General features: G+C 35.5%; 1 protein-coding gene across 1 annotated transcript; it reads right to left on the minus strand.

The window, feature by feature from the left end:
• Nucleotides 1-16117: 16117 nt before the first annotated feature.
• LOC140152918 (uncharacterized) lies at nt 16118-24238 on the minus strand. The gene is made up of 3 exons (XM_072175458.1): nt 23894-24238; nt 19586-19837; nt 16118-17556 (listed from the first exon to the last, which is right to left on the minus strand). The coding sequence occupies exons 1-3, from the start codon at nt 23922-23924 to the stop codon at nt 17441-17443; spliced, it is 399 nt and encodes a 132-aa protein (XP_072031559.1). The 5' UTR covers nt 23925-24238; the 3' UTR covers nt 16118-17440.
• Nucleotides 24239-24240: the final 2 nt, after the last annotated feature.

The following is a 24240-nucleotide window of genomic DNA, read 5'->3' on the forward strand; positions in this document are numbered from 1 at the left end:
GGTGTTTTGGGAAAAAAAATCCATATCTTCAATACGAAAGGTCAAAATTTTCAATTGATCGTCGGCTTTTCATCCCACCTACATACACTTTAAGTATAAATCATCAGATTTATAAAGTTTACTTCAAGTACTGTTAAATATCAAAAATATCAATATTTAATGACTGATTTGCCATAAAATGTGTATTACATTGCAAATTTCAAAAAATCAAAATTATTTGATATTAGAAGGACATTCTTCGTATTCAGAAGGCAATTCGATATGTCTGATGTGCTCTAATGTCCCACAATAAATACTGTCCAAAAATTCGATGTAATTTCAGGGCCTATTTTTGAGATGAGTATAATTTATGTACATGTAGGCCTATTGAACAATATCAGTCTTTATACATTTTATAATGTGCTATATTAAGGGGGTACTACTGACACCCCTGGCTAATTTGTGGCCTATTTTTGAATTTTAATGAATTATCATACATTGGTGACAAGTAAGATATGTATATTATAGGGGCAAGGACTACAACTATTGCACTGAAAATTCAGCAATTCAAGGCGAGTAGTTATTGATTTATTGATCAAATATCGTTTTTGACTGTAACTCCACAACTGTTGTCTGTGCTGAAATAAAATTTCCAGTGCAGTAGTTGTAGTCCTTGCCCCTATATTATACATATCTTACTTGTCACCAATGCGCTATATTTTTTTATTAATGCAAAAATAGGCACAAAATTGGGCAGGGGTGTAGTACCCCTTATAAGGGATCTGGAATGAGCGTTTTGAGCGTTTCGATAGTATTTTTTGTGGGACATGAGAGCACATCAGACATATCGAATTGCATTCTGAATACGAAGAATGTCTTTCTGATATCAAATAATTTATATAACAGTCCTCGAAGTAAATTTTATAAATCTAATGATATATTCTTAAAGTGTATGTAGCTGGGAGGAAAAGCCGACGATCAATTGGACATCAATTTTTAATCATTTGCCATAAAATGTGTATTACATTGCAAATTTCAAAAAATCAAAATTATTTGATATCAGAAGGACATTCTTCGTATTCAGAATGCAATTCGATATGTCTGATGTGCTCTAATGTCCCACAATAAATACTGTCCAAACGTTCATACCCCATCCCTTAAGTATAAATTGCGAATTAATATAAAATTAATGTGCAAGTAGGATGGCAGTTTTTAGCCAATGAACTAAAAACTGCAGTGTATTTCTTTATATTAATAATGAGCTAAGGGTAGCCTAAAAGGCAGAAAAGACAAAAAGACAGAACAATTTGGAGTAATTAATTAAAGAGTTGACAGGAAGTTATAGGAGTTAATGTTTTGTTTCTGAAACATGATGGATCATAAAAAAGAGTGATCCTAAAAATGCCACCACCCAAACTAATTACAAGGCCTCTTCTGCATTGAAGCTGACTTTCCCTTTTAAAGGGAATTTTTATTGATATCAGTTTGTGTTTCTCTATCCTATTGCACTGAACCCCTGGCGCAAACAGGGCATGGTTAATCTACATACCTATATTTGAAGGCTATAGGGGTGAATTCCAAAGCGCATGGTAAGGCCTCTGATATTATAGGTCTGTTTTTAAGCTGACTAATCTTTGCAAGCTTTTACATAAGCCATGAATGAGTCAATTAAACTAAACTTATCTGGTTAATATAAATATATATAAACAGTCATGGTTCATAGGTAAATCATTTACTTTTATTCTGAAAAAGGTTGAATAATTATATCATTCCATACCGTAAATATAGGAAATACTGAAAAAGATCTCAATATTCTAATAAGGGTCAGCATTATTTCATAGTAAACTAACATTCAAGCAAACAAGAACACAGCAAAAAGGAAACGAGCATCAAAGTCACTTACGGCCTGTCCCAAACAGAGTGTAGCCAAGAATGGCTCACTTGTACTCAAAAGTACATGTAAGTTGACGCAATTGTTATTAATGCACAGTATAGTTTAAATATTCAGCTTTCCAATACATTTTGTTTTATCCAATTCGGTGGTGTCGATGGTGAGATATGTTGTTTTATATGAAATCGTACAAAATCCATTTACCACTTTGCGTTGGGACAATGCACAAGAATACTTAAACAATACAGTATTATGAGCAGCTCCTTTAAAGTGATTACAAAAGGCTTTCGTTGTTGATATTTAAAACAACGGAACTCAATATCATATATCATTTGCTGTCTAAAAGAACCTTCGTTTTAAAGTTCTCATCAACGAAAACACTACGCACGTAATAAAAAATATTAGAAATCTAAAAGTTTGAGCTACAGCGTGTTTTAATAACAATTATTGCACCCACTGATATCTTTCAGTACAAAACAGCCGTTTTCGGCTTTGTCTTGCTTTGTGGGACAGCAGGTCGTAAAGCACACAGGAATATAACGAAAGGGGCTACTAGTATTCCAAATAGGTGCACACCCCCTATACGAGGAGCAGTCAGTATGTTTTAAAAGTTAACTCGTGACGTCATTTGTGGATCGTTTTCATGGCATTTCTCAATGATTACATAAACACTGTACCTTTGTCTTTCAAACAACACATTTAAAAATTACATCACACACATGATTACATAACAGCATTAGCATAAAATCAATGGTCTGGAGTCACCTGGTGAAATTGAGGCGTTTTTGTTAAGGGAAATAAGAGGCTGAAATGAGGCATTGTTGTATTTTCTATATTTTCTCGGGAATTAAAGAATGGAGAATGATGCCTTTTGGAACAGTAATAGAACACAAACTACCAGTTCATTAAACCATGTTTGTTGGGCTGTAAAGGTTTTAGTTTATTTAAAATGTGTGGTCAAATATGTCTTATATTTTTGACAAAAACAAGGCTTTTTTTTCTTTAAAAATCTCGATATTGCCAAATATAGCAAACGTGGAAACTTAAATTTTTTTGCCAGTTCTGTTGACTAATCTCCAAACATTTAAACGGGAGTCTCCCTAGAAAATATTTGAATCCGTGATTAAAATATGACTGTTATTCTACCATTGTTACATTTTATACAAAAAGTAGTGGTACAAAGAGAGAGGCCATCGTTTGAATGAGAAATTTATTTTTAAAACTTTTCTGTTCATTTCAGGTTGAGATCATCCATAAAAATTCATATGAATATTTAAATTACAATTTTCATAGCATTTTGTAATATTTTAGGCCCTATTTACATGGAATTTTGCAATTTTCGTGCATTTCCACCATGTTGTATCGGTCATCCCACCTACGCACGCGCAGATTGTTGTTTGATTTGCACCAGTTATCATTACACTGAGTGCCAGCTCTCACACGTGACCAGTCATTATATTTTAGTCTGTTTCATTTTGGAGATAATTAATGTCATTTGTAATAACTGCTTTTTCATTTTCGCCATTTTTGCAGAATAATTTCGCTTCCATTCAAGCCCTAAAGTTGTTGAAGTTTCCAGACGTCCCATTTCCACCAAAGTTTAATGGCAAGTCTCATATTTTACCAAATGCAAACTGAGGACCTAGTGTTTATTCCTGCCCAACACTATAGCCATATGCACCTTGTACTTTTTTGCTCTTCTCGGACATTGTAAACACGTGTTTTTTCTGTAATTTAAAATGATTTGGCAGTTTCCCTAGACTATTGATTTTATGCTAATGCTGTTACGTAATCATGTGTATGATATAATTTTTACATGTGTTGTTTGAAAGACAAAGGTACAGTGTTTATTTAAGCATTGAGAAATACCATGAAAACAATCCAGATATGACGTCACGAGTCAACTCTTAAAACATACTGACTGCCCCTCGTAGAGGAGTACATTTTCAATCAAAGAAATGTCCGGATTTCCAAGTCTGCTTTCTGAAAACCAAATTCCAGTTGCCAATACTACTGGAAAAACTTGAAAATCAAATGAAGGAAAAATCACGGAAATGTTAAAAATGAGCTCTCACATTGAGGATTTCTGATTTTGAACTATTGTTCTGCCGGATTTTTTTGCCTTTGGGCACTTTAAAAGTCTGGATTTCCAACAGTCACGACTGGACAAAACGTCCGGATATCCGAACTCATCTATAGGTGGTGTGCATCTATTTTCTGGAATAGCCCAAGGAAGCATACGATGGCATAAAAAGGGAAGAGGAAAGTTATGTTCTCATTAGTTGTCTGAGGAGGATCTGCAAAGGCTTCTTGATGTGGTGGTTCAGGAAAGTGAGAGGAAAGGTTTATCGTTAAAATGCAAGAAGACAGAATGTATCAAAGACCGAAAGCCCAAACATGCATATTGAAGGTGAAAGATCAAAGAATTAAGCAAGTTTCCTCCTTCAACTACCTTGGCAGTCTAATCACAGAAGATGCCAGTTGTATTAAGGAGGTTAAGAGAAGGATTGCACTGGCTAAGTCTGCGTTCTCAAAATTAGACAAGATCCTAAAAAACAATGCCCTCAGTATAGAGACCAGAATTCGGGTACTCAACTGCTATGTCGTCCCTGTATTAATATATGGAAGTGAAGCATGGTCAATAACAACAGACATTAAAAGAAGATTGGAGAGCTGCGAGATGTGGTTCCTTAGAAGAATGATGACGATCCCGTGGACTGATAAAGTGTCTAATGACGATGTCCTAAGTAGAGCAAATGTGAACAGGAAGCTGTTACGTGAAATCAGAGTTAAGCAGCTCAAATTCCTTGGTCATAAGAAAGGATGGTTTCGAGAACCTAGTATTGACAGGAAGAATAGAAGGAACAAGGACCAGAGGCAGGAAGAGAATGATGTGGTCAAATCTGAAAGAGGGGAGCTGAACATAAAGCGACAGAGCTTCTGGAGATGGCTTATAACAGAGACTTGTGGCATGACATGATCGCCAACGTCTTAGGATATGGCACCTAGAGAGAGAGAGAGTTGTGTGTTGAGATATTTTGTTGTCATGAATAAAGGATATAACTATCAGTGAACTGTGAATGATAGATAGATCCGTGCTTATTTATAAAATCTATTTCAATATATCAGACAGGAACGGGAATATTGTAATAGAGTACCGAATAGAATTAGTGGGACGAACGCGACACGCATCTGATTTTGATACATTTTCTAGTGATTTCCCAGTAAGAATTTTTATCAACGTTTTAAAAATATTTTTCAAAATGTACAAATGATTTTATAGCATTTAAATGTTGGGTTATAAAAAGATTTATAAAGCTTTTTTAAAATATTAAAAAATAAACACCAATAAACTGTTTTTATAATGTTGACCAAATATTATTGCATATTTTGTGCAAAATATTTTGAAAGAAAAAGTTTTTTAGCGTTTAAATAACATAGCAAACAATTGGAGACAACAATTGAGAATGTCTATTACCTTTGAATATCAGATATAATCCAACATTTACAATGTTTTCTTTATGCATCCATTTGAAAAGCACGTTTTGTACATGTATTTGCTATATTGTTGTAACAAATACATCCAGAATACAATGTAAAAAAGATGATGAAATGTGTATCTTTAACAGAACAGTCGTGTTTTAACATCCTTCTTGAACATGTTGAAGATTGCACTCATGCAAATAATATTCCGTCGGTATGAAGAAATATTTGCGAAAATTGTTAGAATAAACACAAAGACAGGAAATTGCACTTTAGTTTGAGTGTCCAAAATTCTTGCAAAGAGTGAGTCATATTAATTTGATTAAATTTAGCTGTAATTTGCTGGCAATGCGTGTAAAATAGTTGGTCAAAGTGGAATGGGTTTTTCGCCCAAAATTGATGTCAATTGACTACCTCACCCTAACCTATTTTCCCACCCAAACTACCCCAACATTGTACTTTACTGATGATTTTATCACAAGATGTTTTCATCCGGATTGGAAGGCATTAAAAAGGTCCATTGAATGTTATGTAACAATTAGGCAATTTTATACTTCAGGCACATTTTGCGACTTACAAAATCTTTCCGCTATTCTAATTTGTAGGGTTGATGAGAAAATTATGATGGGCATTCTACGGATACAAAAATCTCAATTTTGATGGAGAAAAAGTGGAGATGAAGTGCTTGCTCGGACCATCCTCCTTTACAAAGTGATAACAGGATGACACTGTGGTATTTATCGACACTTGGAAGCTTGGTAAAGATAACGTGTAGGCCTATGTTGCACAGACAGTTGCATGATAACAACGCGCTTTTCATATTTTGCTAAAATAATGTGCAAGGCTAAAAATCAGTCCCAGAATATGCTGTAACCCACATGCATGTTTCCCTTTTCTGGCAGGGTTATTTTCTAAATTTTTCTGTCGATGATTAGATTCACTAACAAGTGGAAATTAATTCACGGTAGCTTTCAATAAAGATAATTAATTGGCTTAAGGTAAACAAAGGAAATTCATATAAAGTTTGTAGTTGTTTCTGCTTGGTATAATAATAGACTGAGTCAGTTCCGAAATTTGGGTGTACCTCATTACCATGGCGTTATTAACAATTAAGGCTATTTGCCAATGTATGGTATGGAAATGACATGACAGGACATGTTAAAAAGATGGATTTGACCAAGTGTAAATGTGAACTCATAGTATAAATTCTGCTTAATGGATAAATAAATGAATATTACTGACGCAAATATTAAAGTATTTTAATATTTGGAAAGAAAATACTATCACTGTCTGGCATTGTTGTGGTATGATGATAACAAGTATAATCGATTTCAAATAAAGTATAATCATAGTAAATCTGAAGACAAAAGAAGAAAAAGTAGACAGATAAAGTAAAGGAAAAGGAAAAGAAAAACCACATGTCAACCCAGAAAGTATCGAAACGATTATAGATGGTCAGATATATCGGACACTGAAATATATAGCAAAAACTTATTTAATGTATATAAAGCGCAGCTTTCTCCTGCGCATTTTGATACCTTTTTTGTTGCCCTACGATATCATTTGGTCGAGTTATGTGCGCTTGAGTGGCTTCAAGTCGGATTTTGAAAATTGCACTTAGATGCTATTCAAGCCAAATGTGTGACCAATAAATTACCATTGCTTCTGTCCGCCAAATTCGAATGACTGGCCTGCAAAGAGCCCTGACCTTAAGGGTAGACGAGGTATTGTTGGTCGAAGCATCCTAAAAATCGATTTTCATTATCTAGATCAATATGTCATTAAAAATTAATACCTTGATGTTTCGCAAAACTTCATTCTACAAATCGTATACTTTGCAAACTTGATTAATTTATTATTGTTAATGAGTTATGTACGTGTTTACAACGTAACTCAAGAACCGCAGCACCTATAAAAGTATATCTGTGATATTTTAATTCTTCTACACGCTCGCGATGAATTGAGCAATGCAGTTTTTGCCAAAGCTCACTACCATTCGTAAGATGCTGTGAACTACCAAATCACAACAGTTTAAAATAATTAATTACCTTAATCTACTAGAACACTTGTGGGACACTCTTAAGAGGAAAGCTAACAAGGCAATCAAGCCTGACACCACCTTAGAAGGCCTTCGGCGCATCCTGCTCAAGAAAAGGCGAGACATTGACCAATGAAAGATAAGACATCTTGTTCAGAGCATGCGACGACGAATCCAGGCAGTGATAGACAGTGATGGTGGGCACACCAAGTATTGAGATGTCAGCAGAAAGAGTTCATAAGATAAGTCAGAGATAAGTAAACATGGTAAAGGGTAGCAAGTATTGAAGTTGGAAGTCGAAGGAGTAAAATAAAGTAAAGTTCATGGTTAAGTAAACAGAGCACATCGGTGTCCTTTGTCTTGATACTGTGTGTGTGTGTGTGTGGGGGTGTGTGTGTGGGGGGGGGGGGTGGGGGGGGGAGGTGGGGGTAAGGGTGCACACGACTAACGCATTTGGCTTGAATAGGAGCTAAGTGCAACTTTGAAAATCCGACTTGAAGCCACTCAAGCGTCCATAACTCAACCAAATAATATCGTAGAGCAACAAAAGAGGTATCAAAATGCGCTTTATATGCATTACATAAGTTTTGGCTATATATTTCAGTTCCCGATATATCTGACCATCTATAATCGTTTCGATACGTTCTGGGTTGAGTTTATATTGATGGCAAGCACTAATATGGCTGTGTAAGAATCATGTGACATGAATTTTATTCTGATAGAAACATTTTTCCTTGGGTTGGCCAAGGAAAGACAAGAAGACATTGACCAGGACTTCAGCATTATAATACCTTTTAAGTCATGTAGGTGTCTCATAATGATAAGCAGCTACCCATGTGGCAGTTTCCAAAACACTTTGAGGTTTTACTTTGCAATCAACAAGATTAGGATATATTTATTTTCCCCTTCACTTGCATTACACAAAATCCATCCTTGGAGCCAAGCTATAGGAAGGGAACCTTTTACTCGTTTATTTTCCTCCTTCCTAGCAAATTCCAAAAGTTAAACTTCAGCCATCTAATGTTAGGCTTGACACGTATATTGCCCTACAGGATCTATAATAATATAGATTAAGGTATGTGTAAATACCAAAAAGTTTCTTTTCCATAGAACAAACCTCCATAGTTATACCAGTTGCATCTACAAGTGATATGGCATATCATCTTCAGATACTTGTATACGAGTTTCTTATTATGTACAACATATAGCACTGACTATATATTTATTTAAAATTAGCAGAATATCATTGGATAATCTACGTTGCAACAACAACAGCAACAACAAAACATCATCATCAGCAGCAACAACAACATCATCATCATCAGCAACAACAACAATAATAATAACAACAACAAGTCTCAAACGACCTATTATGGACATGTTTCAACATATTAAGTGTTTTAAGGTGTTAGGCCAATATCAACAATTCGTACAGCTATACATTGCTGCTGCAAAGGAGAGATATCTTAATAATGTTATATCCATTGCATCTATAGACAACACTGGTGTCTGCAAAATAAATATGGCGCAACTTGAATCGTTTGTTTACCGCCATTTCAGTCCCTTAGTAACGCTCAAAAATCACAAAACCATTCAAAAGAAATGAAATATTATAATACAAAATCATATTGAAAAAGGACTTACCTAAAAATAACGTTAAAACTACAAATCCTTGCATTGTTATGGATCCTGGGTTGTGGATGTTCTGTTGAAGAGCTGCAGTTTGATTTGTACTATTACTTGAAGTATTGACGTCTAATGGCACATTTCCCGCGTAACAGATAGTCCATGCCCGCCCAACACTTGTAAACTTTAGATTAACGAGCCTTCGCAACACAACTTCCGATCATTTCAGACTGATATGACAATAACAGACCGGCGGCGATTTCAAGGCTGCGCCCATCCACTCTATTGAACAGGAGTTTTCCAATTGTGTTGTTATAATTTATATTGTTAGATAGTATAGGTGACGAAAACTAGCCGGGATCAAATGTAATTTCAGGTCGTCCTCCTTTGTTTGGGTCAAATATACTATAGGGGCACCTTGTGGGGCTATGTAGGCGGTTCCGATTTGCCTTAAACTAGAACATTCTAGGAAGGTTATCCCGGGGAAGGTTATGTCACAGAGGTTAGCCACTTTAAATTAATTTTATACTGTCATAGTGATTTTTGTGACAAATTCGATATTGTCAAAACTTGTCTGCAAATAAACCAAATTATCTTTCAAAACTTATTAATTGCAATCTCATCGCGCTGTAATTAATTAGTTCAAAGTTCCTGCTTGATACTTCCGATGTATACATACCATAAAGTCATCATTAGAGAGTATTTATGACGCGCCTTATCAAGGCGCTGTACAAATATACTTAATTACATCTTAAATTACAACTTACATTACACATGTTAAACACACTAGGGCCTACACATGATCATATGAAAACATAAACAAACAGGTGACAAGCTCACTATCAAGAGGCGAATAAAATCAGGCCTGGGCAATTTGAAATTCAATCAGTCTTCAGAATGCGAATCATCATCCATAGGTCATTCAAATCAGGCACGAACTAGTCACAACTCTTCACGCTTCATAGGAAACATTTTCTGTTTGCAATCAGATAATATTACTAATGATATGATGAAACAAGGCAATCAAAGTAGAGATATGTGATGATTGACATAAATAAAATAAGTATACTAAAATAAATGATCATTTCCGAGACTTTAACATGTTCAACCTGTATACTGCCAACTATATGATGAGAATATTTGCTGGTGCTGAAATAAAAACAGGAATCTATAAAACTCGTAATAATTCATTTGGATATAATGGCTGACTTTATGTCTGTTCATTTATATTTGAGCAGATTATACATGTAGCTCCTTCAACTCAGGAACTTGTAATATAACTATGATAACCTATACACTATTAAATCTCAATGAATTGCTTCCAAAATTTGATTAACAAGTGATAAAACAACGTGGTTAATTACAGATCATTGTTAAGGTTATTGTACCTTTGCGGCTCTTATTTCTACAGTATGTGACCAGGGCCGGATTTACCATTGGGCCAGATGGGCCCGGGCCCAGGGCCCCCAAATTACCACAAACTTGCCATGCGTATCCGAAAAACACCCATGTTTTGGGCCAAAATATGATAAAATTGCAAACTTTTGCGCGCTTTTATATAGCATTTTTTATGCTCATTTTTGGTTAAAATAGTCTGAAATTGATTTGTTTCGCGAGCTTCACGCGCCGACCTGAACAATACAATATTGTCTTCATCTAAATTCCATTTAATGCTTCCGCTACCACTGTCGATAATATACGTAAACCAAAACTTGGCCACTTGACATGCTTGAGGGAATAATCTGCACATGCCTTCATGACGGTGACTGTAAGGGCCTCCAAATTTTTGGCTGGCCCAGGGCCCCCAAAAGATAAATCCAGCACTGAGTATACGTCCCATTTTTATCGGTCACAGACGTAATAGCTTAATTTTCATTCAGAACAGACATTCTCATGAATCATAATGATCCATGATAATGCCGAAAAGCGTATATCTATTTTTGAATGAGGCAGACTTCTTTTCCTTCATATTCATGCAGGTTTCTTTTCATTTGCCTCTTTGAGTTTTTCCGTTTCAGTTTATTAAAAGAATATTATACGACAGATGTTAAAAGAATGGTTTTATCCATTCATGAAACTGAAAGTTATATTAAGATCCGACTTAAACCAGCGATTAGGTTCTGACAATAATATTATACTTATTTAAAAAACATATTGCAAGAAGAGTCTTTAAGGTTTATATCGATAATGAAAAATAATGAAAAACTATATAGAAATTTGATATAATAGTGGATGCATGGACCAAACAATGTAGCTCAAAACCTCATAAGGGAGGGTTTGAGCCATGACCTTTTGAGTATTTTATACCTTAAACCCATCAATTGTCTTTAAATTATTATTAATTACTGCACGGATATGAGATCAGTCAACAATTATTGGTTTGCTAACATCACTCATGAATATGGGAGCATGGGGCACACGGATGTTCAAATAACCGGGACCAACTAACCGGGCCAACTAACCCTACATTTTGATCAAAATAAATACTTTCCATTGCAACCCTTAGTACAGGGTAGTCTGAAAGATATACTTTCGGAAAAAGTTCCTTTTAGATAGCTAAAATGACCCGAAATTGCACATACTTGTTGAACTTTTGTTGAATTGATTTTGCATTCCTGAAGAACGCAGTCATATTTAACCAACGAAGGCACTATTCAATATAATCCGTCTTTAAAATTTACTCAAGTTTTTTCATTTGTAATTCAATAATCTCTATATAAGATAAGATAGAAAGAATGAAAGAAAGAAAGATAGAACGAAAGAAAGAAAGAAAGAAAGAAAGAAAAAGAAAGAGAAAGAAACAAAGAAAGAAAGAAGTAAGACAGATACAAAGAAAGGAGGAATAAAGGGAAACAACTAAATAAATAAAACAAAAAGAAAGAAGGCAACAAAAGAAATAAATAAAACAGAAAGCAACAAAACTATAGAAAACTATAGAAAGAAAGAAAGAAAACAACAAAAGGAAAGAAGAAAGGAAGAAAAACTAGAAAGAGAGAAGAATAAAAATGAACAGAAAGAAATTACGACAAAAAAAAAGAGTTCTCTTCTCCAGGTTACCATAAAAAGAAACATCGTAAATATCTTCTAAACGGTCCAAAAAAGGTATGTTCCCCCAGCAAACACAAAACGTTTTCGACATCATTCGCAAAAGGCTATAAAAGGTTGTCAGAAAATGTTTAAATGTCGGGTTATATAAAGGGTATTTTAAGAGTATAAAACGTTTTCATAACCTTAAAAAACATTTTTTTATAATCTATTGCTCAGCAAACAAAAATGTTTTACGGAAAACGTTTAAATGTCGGGTTATATAAAGGGTATAAAAACGTTTTAATAACATTCCAAAAACATTCTTGAAAACTTGATACAAAACATTCTAAGCAGAATGTTATTTTGGGGAGTTGAAAAAATATTTTGCGAAAAATGTTTGCCCAAAATATTTTCAATAACGTTTTAAAAACGTTTTCATGACCTTTATATAACCCGACATTTAAATGTTATTAAAAGGTTTTGAAAAAAAAAAAACATTTTAAGAACATTTCTGTGTTTGCTGGGTTCAAATATTTTAACATAATGTTATTTAAGTATTGACACAATATTTGGCAAAAATGTTTGCAAAAATTGCTTATAATAACATTTTTTGAAAACATTTAAAAATATTGTTGTAGTGCGTTTTCATACAAAACGTTTTAAAACATTATCATGACCTTTATATAACCCGACATTTTAATGTTATTAAAACGTTGTTACCTAAACCAAAAGCCAAAATTTAACTTATTTAAAACGTTTTTAAAACGTTTTTGTGTTTACTGGGCCCCTTGTTAATTCTCCTGTTTTAAAGTTTTGAACATAGGCTGATTAGTTATGCATCAAGTGAGCGTTGTTGCTACTTTTTATCATCTTCTTTGAGAAATACAGCCATTTATGAAAATTTTCGGCAAAAAAGTTGCATTTTTCTACATCGGCTTTTTATGCTTCAATTTGTGTTTTTCATGGTAAGTGAGTAATTTAATCAAAAAGAAGCACCATTAATTTAATTAAAGTTAAGCTTTTCCTGATTTAGGTGTCACATATTCAAAAACACTGAACCTATGGTTCAGTAAATAAATTAAAATAATGCTGCAGCTTATTAATTAATGTCTTTTAATAATGAATAGGTCCTCCTTCATGTGAGATGGTTTCGAAGCATCGTTCTTCTCTGTTGTTGGTCAAGCTGGTTGCCTTGATAACTATAGAAATGTTTCTGAACCATTCAAGCAATGACTAATGTGGGCTCCAGTATTAATGAACGCAAGATTTACCATTGGGATTACCTTTGTTTCTTCCAAATAAAGTAAATTAGAATTAAAAACATGTTAAATTTACGCATGTTAATGCATACAAAAGGCAATTTAAAAAAGTGCAACTTTTGTTTGTGCACGAAATTTCAAAAATTGCTATATGATTTCTCACTAAACCATTTTGTTTGAAATGTGTGAAAATTAGATCATGAATATCTTAACTTTATGTTACTTAATATATATATATATTATATATAAACATTTCTTGTCATAAAACGTAAAAATTTCATAAATGGTTCTATTTCTTCAAAAGTTCGAATTTAGTCTCATTTGAAAGCTTGTTCCTAATTATTCGATTTTCGCATCTGACACTGTATATGGGCAAGACACATTTGGCTTGGGCCTGTCTTATATGCGCTTCTTTGGTTTTATCCTCCTCCTCCTCTATTCTATTTTTCCTTCGCTACCGGAAGTGACATAACTTTCCACCAGTCATCAGCTTTTGGATCATCACAACAACATCAAGCTTCGAAAAAGTCAACAAGAAAGTAAGTTTCTTCAAATTGGTTTTGACAAATCAAAAACCTTTAGATTGCGCTATTATACTTTCTCTCTTCTTAAATCTCATTCAGAGCGTCTAACTTTCAACCTTAACTACATATAAAGGATATAATGATTCTTCTTTTTCATAATTAATGTATAAACGTTTGACCAAAAACATGGAAAAAGGACAATCAGAAGATCAGACATAGCTATTTATATATCATATTTATTAATAACTGATCGACAGTCTGCACATGCCTTGAAATGACATTGCAAAATTCGTGCGATGTATGTTACAATACCAAAATATATACAACTTCATTTATATACAAATTATCTCTACGGTGACTTTGCCTATAATTCGAAATATGTTGATGAAAGGAAGGTTAAGATGGGAAACAATAACCCCTTCCCACACACTCACCCCCACCCCACAGCCATACCGTTGCCTCTAACTCAAGTAAAGACTACTTTACAGACAACTAACATACTAAGGGTTATACTATAGTCAACATACACGTGTCATTTTTGCTGCAGCATAACTGTATCTTGTAATATTGAAATCCTATATACAATATATTATACGTATGCTGCAAAATTATATTCATATTCAACCAGACTACATCTAGCGACTGATTTTGACCAATCAGTTACCAATATGGACAAAGCGCCAGCGAACACTCCAATTCAATCCATGATACTACACCTTTCCCCCCGCTTTTTCTACCGCAAATAATGAGAATCACAGGTATACACGTAGGCTGGTGCGCCTCGATTTTCTTGTTCTGTGCCCATTCAGCTTCATTTTTGCGTTTTTTACCACTTATTTCGTCATCACTGTTGCTATCACCTCAATTAAGCAGGTCAGCCATCTTGCTCTGTTTGTAAAGGCACTTTAATATGTGTGCAAAAACTACCAAGTCCTGGACTTGGGTGTGTTTTGAATTTCACTTGCTCAATAGACGCACGTACGTAGAGGGTGGATTTGTGTTATTCTTTTATACATATGATATGTATAAACAACAATATCCCAGCTTAACTGAATTTGGTAGAAGTATGGACTTGGGTGGGTTTTGTATTCAGGTATTCATTTGTTAAATTTTAAGGTCACTTGCAACACCCGTTCAATTTTGTTATTTTACTTATAACAAATATCTAACAATAACTGTCTTTAAAAAAAGACAACGCCGTGGATGAAGATCATGTTTCATAATTTTGCATTGACAAGTACTTGGAATGCTAGTACTTTCTTTGTGTATGTATCTATTTTGCTCCATGCCGATGACCTCAGCTTCCTCCCATCCAATGACGTGGTTCTTTGTGGACGACATGGTCGGTAATGTCCGACTTGTGCGTTCTTGTTAGCGATTCTTTTCTACCTGCTCTGGTAGCAGTCACTAATCATCAAGTGTTGATAAAGACTACAGGTGTTGTTGAAACGTACACAAGTAAGTGAACATTCTGAATCAGATACTAAGAACTTTTTCATCCACCGAGAGTTTCACGACAATCCAACAATCTATATTCAGACAACCTTAAGAATGTTTGCTGCTCAAGGGTGAGCATATCAACCAAGTTTCATGACAATCCTACTACTGGTATCTATAATCAGTAATCGTTAACCTTGATTTGACCTTGATGGTCTTGACGCTTATTTGTGATTACATGCACCACGTTTTATGACAATCCGACAATCAATGCTCAGGTGACCTCAAATGACCTTGACACGACTTAAATCATTATAACAATCCAACAATATAATACTTAATCGACCTCAGATGACCTTAACAACTTTGGCGCAGAATTGTGGTCGACAATCTGACAATCTAAGCTGAATTCACCTCGGATGACTTTGAGCTGACCTTCAACATTTTCGCGCTTACACCCACCATGCCCATAACAATCTAACTCCTACAACTTCCAGTGAACTCTCTCATTCATAACTTCAAACTTTCGCCCTTTTGCCTTTTCTGTCTTTTACCATTTACCACTTCCGTTTGTTTAATTAAATTGCTCCTGCAATCCGTTAAAAGCATGGCTATTTATTTAAACATCGCAAGCTATCGTTTATTATGTTAGTTACAAGCACATTATAATCAAAAAGACTGAATGTACTGAGGACTATAATACTTCTGTGAAGTTATTGTGCAAAAGTGAAGTTTAATGTCAAATATTGTAGATCCTAAAAACTTTATATGTGAACAGATTTTGATCGTTGACAAAACAAAATGTATGTTTAATATATTAATTATTTCATTGATAGCATTTTTCCTTAAACAGATACTTTGCGCTAGTAGTCTCGGACCGGCCCAGCCTGCATGTGGCTCATTCGCAAACATACACGACAGAAACCGGCTGTGAAGGAGACTATGTGGACTAGATAACTTCCTTATGATAATATCTGTTTCTTAGTATAGTACGAAAAATTCAGATACCAGGGATGTATGTATATGGTATAATTGACTATATATTTTGGGAACTTAGGTCACTAGGAATTTCATTGCCATTTTGTTGATACGGGAAAAACAATTGGACAAGCGTTAATTCAATAAAAAATATCCTATTTTTGTCCAAATTTAACCAATTTGAAGATGCTGGGTGTCAATCTGGACTGAAAGTGAGTCATTCACCAAATTCACTTGATTACAGCCAATTTCATGCATGAACAGAAAACAGCACATTTAATATCTACATAAACTCGTCATGTATATAGAATTAACAACCTCATCTATTTTTCTGAAAATAGACACCTCTTAAAAGTCATCACAAGAAAGTCATGCAATATGAAGCAAATTCCTATTGTCAACTTCATGAACTTGGTAAAAAGAATATTCGTAGCCCAATCTCGTACATCACAGCACCCAGTTTTGGTTTGCGGTTTCGATATATTGCAATTAAACATTGGTCTTTCAAATATGAGACACACAAAAACAAATATAGTACAAACAATCATTATATATAAAAAATTATAGCGGATGGACCCAACACAAATTACACCTAAATCAAGTGTAAATTTAGAGTTAAACCGCCATGACGGAAAAAATGTTTGTCGCATGCACAATCGTGACTGTGTGGTTTCAATTAAGCTACACTTAAGAGATGTAAATGTATCTGGTGGTGCTAGCCACTTAAGTTGTCTTGTGCAACGATATCCGCCATTACTATACATTTCCCAGGTCGTTGTTTTTCATGTCGTGGTCCTATGACACCAGTATGAAGTGCATTTTACTTACATACAAGATGCAGATGATCTTATTTTGTATAGATTAAAAGAAGAACACTACTTAGAAGCCACGAAAATGTTTAACAAGTCCACAGAATAAAATTATCCTTTTCGATTATTGTTCTCGATACACCTATATTGAAATGGCTTCCGGATTATTGACAGTCAGACAGTCCAACATTGTCTAAGCTTACCGTCCGGAGTTTGATTAAGAGTGATGTGATGTGATGTGATGTGATACAAAGGAAAGAACTTTGAATATAAAAATAGCTGATGACCTCCTCATTTATGTCACGAAGGATTTCCACCAAATGTGTGTCTGATGAAAGCGGGTTGCTTGATGTTGAGAAAACACGTTCTAATTTCTTCACAAAAAAAGTTTAACCTTTCTTTTTGATGACAAAAATAGCAATAGCAACAGCAATTCCAACTGCGAGAGCTAGTCCTAGGATGACACCTAGGGTAATGCCACCAGCACTAGTAAGTAGTATTGCAGCTGTAATAAGAAAACAGAAAATATGCGAAAATAAGACATGATGGTAATATGGAAGATATTTGTTTATACATTATGTAATTGATATCTCATTGCAAATTGAATTTTTAATAGTCCATGATAGATATTTAGCAACAAATAATAACCTGTCCGCAGTTAGGGAACAACCCAAAAGTTCGATGAAGCCCTATAAACGAAAGTCCTTTCGTTAGGGAGGAGGGTGTCAAAAAGTTCGATTACGTTTGTAAAAAAAGTAGTTAAAACATCGGTCAAAGGTTATCTTTTTTTATGGATTTAAAATATAATTGTCTAATTTGAGTATTTTCCGAAGTACGATATTTAGATTTTACAGTGGTTTCTTCAGAATGATTTCAAATCATTATGGAGTGCAGTACTGCAACCTGAAACGTCATGTAAGTTCATTTTAAAAGCAACTGTCCGAGCAATCACGTTTTTAAAACGTTTTAAACATGTTATATTTTGGGGTTTTGGTTTTGGTAAAACGTTTTAATAACATCAAAATGTCGGGTCATCAGGGAAATTGTGGGATAGGCTTTTACGACGGGAATTCATAACAATTAGTGGTTTTTTTAGCGGGCTCGCCGTCGGACAAGTTTAGAACTGTCAAGCTTTCGTCAGGAGTAGCTCTGACTTCTTCAGGACAATGAGACATGTAGACCGCCCCTTGCCTACTGATGACTCTGAAAAGAGCCGTTCACTGAAGACTACCCTTATCATCAGAGAACAAGCAGATCCCGCCTATCTGCTAATTTAAAAGGTTTTTGGTGGCTCTGAAAAGAGCCGTTCACCAAAGACTACCTATTGTCTACAGAAACAAGTAGACCTCGCCTATCTGCTGAATTTAAAGGTTTGTTGGCTCTGAAAAGAGCCGTTCACTGAAGACTGCCCCTTGTCAACAGAGATTAAGCAGATCTCGCCTATCTGATAATTTAAAAGGTTTTGGTGGCTCTGAAAAGAGCCGTTCACTGAAGACTACCCTTGTCTACAGAAACAAGCAGACCTCGCCTATCTGCTGACTTTAAAGGTTTGGTGGCTCTGAAAAGAGCCGATCACTGAAGACTGTCCCTTGTCATCAGAGAACAAGCAGATCTCGCCTATCTGCTAATTTAAAAGGTTTTGGTAGCTCTGAAAAGAGCCGTTCACTGAAGACTGCCCCTTGTCTACAGAAAACAAGCATACCTCGCCGATCTGCTAAATTTAAAGGTTTGTTGGCTCTGAAAAAGAGAGCTGTTCACTGAAGACTGCCCCTTGTCAAAGAACATGTAGACTGCATATACTTTAATAGAAGTATACGGCTTACCAGGAACGGTTTGGTCACTCATGGACCGATTAGGGAACTTCGAACTTGGCATATCATTTCTTCTCAAATTGTGACCTAGGTCCCGACATTTAACCTGAGCAGTCTCATCTCCTGGTTATATAAACGTCATTTTTACCGTCAAGAAAAAACGTTAGGCCTATGTATGAAAACATACTACAAAACTATTTCTAAAATGTTTTCAAAAAGTTATTGTAAAATATTGTTTAAAGAACATTATGTTAGAATATTTGCAGGAGGTTATCAAAATGTTTTCAAATCTTTAATATGAAAATGTTTTTACCCTTTATATAACCTTTATAATAACCCGACATTTAAACGTTTTCTGACCACTTTTTCTAACCTTTGGCGAATGATGTCGAAAACGTGTTGTGTTTCATACCACATTCTTTTTTATTTGAAAATCCAGCAAGTCCTATTTTTTTCCGTGCCAAAATAGATAATGAAAAAATATGTTAAAATAGAATGCAATATTCGTTTCTTCCATAAACATGATCAATATCCTAGCATTGTCGCACCCCCTCCACAACCCCATGCACCATATAGCGACGGCCTTTGTAACCTATATGAATATACGGGTTGGAATTTTCGATATTTGTCACTTACGTTAGAGGGGAGGGGGTTAGCCTTCTAATGAAAGGACTTTCGTTTATAGGGCTTCATCGAACTTTTGGGTTGTTCCCTTAAACTTACAGTTTGAGTCGTCTGAAGGTTGTGTTGGATTTCCACCTGGAGGGTCTGTTGGTGGAGTTGGGTTGGTATCACCACCACCATCTGATGGTGTGGAATCATAATCAGATGCACTGGACGAGTGATAGGAGACTTGTAAAATTGTTTGATCGGCGGGTGCACGGATTCCGTCATTGTCAAATGCTGGTGCACCTTTAAAATCTCTATGTTCATTAGCGAAGAATGGTAAAGCAGCTCCCAAGGCCACAAAGACACCTGGACGGATACAAGCAAAAATGTTAAGGTTGTTTAAGGGAGGTGTAATGAGCGTGAACCTGGTTTGGATGCAGAGGAGTGTGCCTGTAACAGACACAGCCACCAGAAAAGGACCAGCTCAGATCGCGCGCCAAATAAGTTTGCAGTCCAGAAATTTCATTTTTTCTCAGCCTTGCAAAAAATAGGCAGAGGTGGGAATCGAACCCGGGACCTCCGTGTTGTAAAACCTACTGCGTTACCACTGAGCCAACTGACAATTAGCTATGAGAAGTTTGATAGTAATCCTTGATATTGCTGAATAGAATAAATCAATACTGATAGGTCTATTTATCTAATGTACGATGCTATTCAAATTGGCCTATAAACTAGGGATATAATGTGAAATGACTATCAAACGATCAATTAATCAAGTTGTCAAGTTATCAACAATCAATAATAAACCGACGTAGGCCTATCATGGAATATTACTATTGAACTAGGCCTACTAACTAATATACCAAATAAATAAAATAAATAAATAAGTCAGTAAATAGATAAATAGGCATAGGCCTAAATAAATAAATAAATACATAATGCAGAATGCAGTTAGTATTTTAGTTGCAAAATTCCAAACATTCTATTCACACATTCTATTATAATTTTCAGCTATACACGCAAAGGACCTGTGCCTATTATGTCCTCGCCTAATCAATAATAAGTCTTTCACCATGCTCACACACCATGTTTAACTATTGTATCCCTGTATAGTATTATCAGTCCCAGAACAACGCCAAATATGGATTAAAAGACCTTTGACCTTGGATGTACAACAGCATGTTATGATCTAATGGGAAACTGTGCACATCAACAAACACCATTTCTATCAAAAAGGCAACACCCGATATAATTTGAAACCACATAAATTACTAGAGTTGGTTCTTCTCTTGGATTTGGACCAAGCTTTAGAATATCGACTGTTGCGTTTTGAAATAAAACAAACCAGAAATTTATCACCCATTGTAAAAGATATGGCACATGTACCGAATACATGTAAATACATTGGCTGACCTTGTGGATTTCCTGGCCCAGCCATGCTAACCACATAAGGAGATTATACGATTAACCTAGTGCAGCTATTGTCATAGCAGGGTATTATTATGTAATACTCCTGATCCATATTTGGCATTCTCTTGGACTGATTATCTACTGACCAAGTCCTAACAACTCAATGAAATGGATGCTATAACGTACCCAATCAAGCGAACATATCAAGGTCATATCAGGGCGTTATACAAAGAATGGTCAAAGGTCAACGTTTCCAAAGAAGTATAGTAATAGATGTAGACACAAGCTTTCGTGCGGGAAACATAAACACATAGTCGTCAGTCGTGTGGTTTATGAGATTTGATACGGCGCTGAAGTCTATGGCTGTCCCAAAATCAGTACCAGACCCGGTTACCAGACGGCAATGTGTGTGTTGTTACAAGGAATACAAACTCATTTTATCAATAAGTGAACCACATAGAGGAATACGACATCTATCGTGAGCCGATCTGCATTCTGTTGCCTGCAAAAGCCGACGATCAGGTAAAAATTCTAAAAGCAGCGTGACTAGATATTTGCGTTAATTTCATGATACGTGTAAAACGCATTGAAAACGCCAAATTGCAGTCATAAAATATATAATATTAGTAAATCACCCAATCGAATGTTAACGTAGGTATGTGGAAAAGAACTGCAATAACAATAACAAACTATGTGCCCAAAGAGTTGTCTTTGGCATGTCGCTTTTGGAAATATCACCCAAAATATCAAATTTTGGAAAAACGCCCCAAAATTTAAAACAAACACGAACCTTCCAAAATAAATATATATTAGCACTCGGCGGCCCAGTCATTACCTGCCGCTGTGATTTGGGGTAACTCATTGCTTCCCCTCTCCAGATACCGGTACTTCAAGGTCGCTCATACCCCAGCCCTTAAAAGGCTTCAAGTAGAATCTTTCAGTACAGTGTCCTGACGCTTTTTTCACAATAGCATGTCCCGGTTAATCTCATTCCATAGGCGTAGATCCGGGGGGATGGGTAAATCCCCCCAATATTTTGCTAGGGGGGATGATCCATCAATCATCCCCCCAATGTTGACGCCTGTATGTGGATTTGTGACCAAATAACCTCATATTTAGCCATTTTAGCCAAAAAAGGTCCAAATTTTTGCCCGCTTCGCGCGCATATGTGACACGATCTGGTCCATGGGGGCCAAAGGCGGCAAATTGAGATAAAGGTAAAAATATGGAGTTAAAAACAATAAAATACATAAATATAAATAGACATCAAAAAACTTCATAAATTAAGAACCAAGTATGCTAGTATGTATATTGTAATAATTACAGTAACTCAATTTTCAAAAATGCCTCCTTTGGCCCCCATGGACCAAATTGTGTCACATATATTCAACCTTTGCACCATGTTTCATAATTTTAGCTTCAATATGGCAAAAATTTTCGCGCGCATTGTTGATAAAATTATTGGGTCGCCAAAAGATGCTGGATCCACTATACTTCAAGAAATATTTTCAACCCCATCTCCCACCCCCAATGTTAAAAAGAAATCTACGCCACTGTCTCATTCTCAACTGAGTTTTGTTTTATTTCTTCGGAGACGAAGGAGCTGGGAAGGAGACTAATGGTTGTTAACATGTAATCTTAGTAAAACATGAAACTTTGCTGAGTTTATGCTGTGCTGTTTGATTGATCATAAAGTAAATGTTGACAAATTAAATTATCAGAATTACCAATCAGCGACATGTAACTTCTGGTGCACAAGAACCGACAGAATGTCTGTGAATCAGGTCTGGCAGCTGAATTTTCTAACTTGATATTGACACTTTTACCCTTAATATCGTAGCTCCAACGTGAGTCATGTCATGCCTGTGACTAAGCTTGAGGAATCGGATATTAACGTTTGCACAGGTTTTTTTTGTGGGAGCTGACTCGCTGAGAGTACACAAGACATATCGAATTGCATTCTAAATCCGAGGAATGTCCTTCTGATATCAAATAATTTTGACTTTTTTTGAAATCCGTGATAAAATACAAATTTTATGACAAATGAAAAAAAACAAAACTTCACCGCCTTCGGCTTTTTTCCCCGGCCCCAACTTCCTAGCCCCCCTTGAAGTCTAATGGTGCGTCCCTTACGGACTTATGTGCCAAAAAGGGTCGAAGGTCAATTTTCAAGTTGTACTCAAGTCAATAATCAAAGTTGGGCTACTCCGATTTTTATGAAACTTGTCCCAAATTGTTTGGGCAATTTCAGGCAGTAGAAAGGTTTCCACATGATGTACAGTTGCTTGGGTAGAACTGATAACCTATTTAACAGGACAATTGCCATTAGAAGCTATAGACCTTAAACGGTATTGCCATGTAACAGATTAATTAACTATACATCACAGATAGTGAAAACCTATCTTTTTACCACATCCTGCTGAAGCTAGACAAACAATTTGATATAAGTTCATGAAAATCGGAACAACTTAAATTTTTGACCCCTGAACTTGAAAATATTGACCGTTGACCCTTTTTGGCACATAACTCCACAGCCACAGGTTGTACACACAAACATTTGATATGCTAATGAGTGAAATCGGAGCATGTTAAAATGTTGACCCCTGTATACTAGTAACCCTATGTGGTCATATCTGGGGTCATATTGTGGGTCATATTCTCAAAATAACGCTTTGGCACCGCCAATTTTTGGATTTATCAGGTCCAAATTAGTAATGATACAGGGTGATCAACTTTTACTAATAAATGCCTTACGTAAGCCGAATTTTGTCTGGTCTATTTGTTGAAAATTTACTACTCTATATAGTGTGTGCAATTATTTGCTGGAATAGCCTAGTAGGCCTTCATGACCATAATATTCCTAAATCTAGACCCTAGGGCTATTATTCTTATTATATTACGCTCTAGATCAAGCTGCATCACTTATTGTCACAAACATTATGCTTATGCCGACCCTAAGTAACAAGCGTAAATCAGTTAAAGAAATACAAATAAAATATCATCAGAACTTACCTATTAATAATAAAATTATGTAGTTATTCATTGTTGATTTTAACAAAGCGATGAACAGAAGAAGAAAATCTTGCCTGCCTTCTTATCGTCCTACCGTACCGGCAAAGTGTTGCACCCGGTTGCTATATTTAACCAAACCAACTATTTTCAAATGTGTTCCTGTAACTGAACTTCCTCTGGTTCGTCCCAGGGATTTAACCTAGAACACTATTGGTTAAGACTTAACAGATTGCAGTAATATTAAATAGTGACATATAAAGAGACCAACGACGGTGATGTCATCAAGCTTTTAAACTCTGCGAGTGTCAGTATAAGTTAATTCTGCTAATGACCTGGCCGGACTAAAC

Source organism: Amphiura filiformis, chromosome 5 (assembly GCF_039555335.1).
Source record: "Amphiura filiformis chromosome 5, Afil_fr2py, whole genome shotgun sequence".
Taxonomy (NCBI): Eukaryota; Metazoa; Echinodermata; class Ophiuroidea; order Amphilepidida; family Amphiuridae; genus Amphiura; species Amphiura filiformis.

Excerpts from the sequence above, each read along its gene's own strand:
- LOC140152918 (XM_072175458.1), bottom strand. The coding sequence starts at position 23,924 with ATGAATAACTACATAATTTTATTATTAATAG. Across the intron at positions 19,838-23,893 it reads CATAATTTTATTATTAATAG|GTGTCTTTGTGGCCTTGGGA; the intron begins GTAAGTTCTGAT and ends GTATCCGTCCAG. Across the intron at positions 17,557-19,585 it reads ACCTTCAGACGACTCAAACT|CTGCAATACTACTTACTAGT; the intron begins GTAAGTTTAAGG and ends TTCTTATTACAG.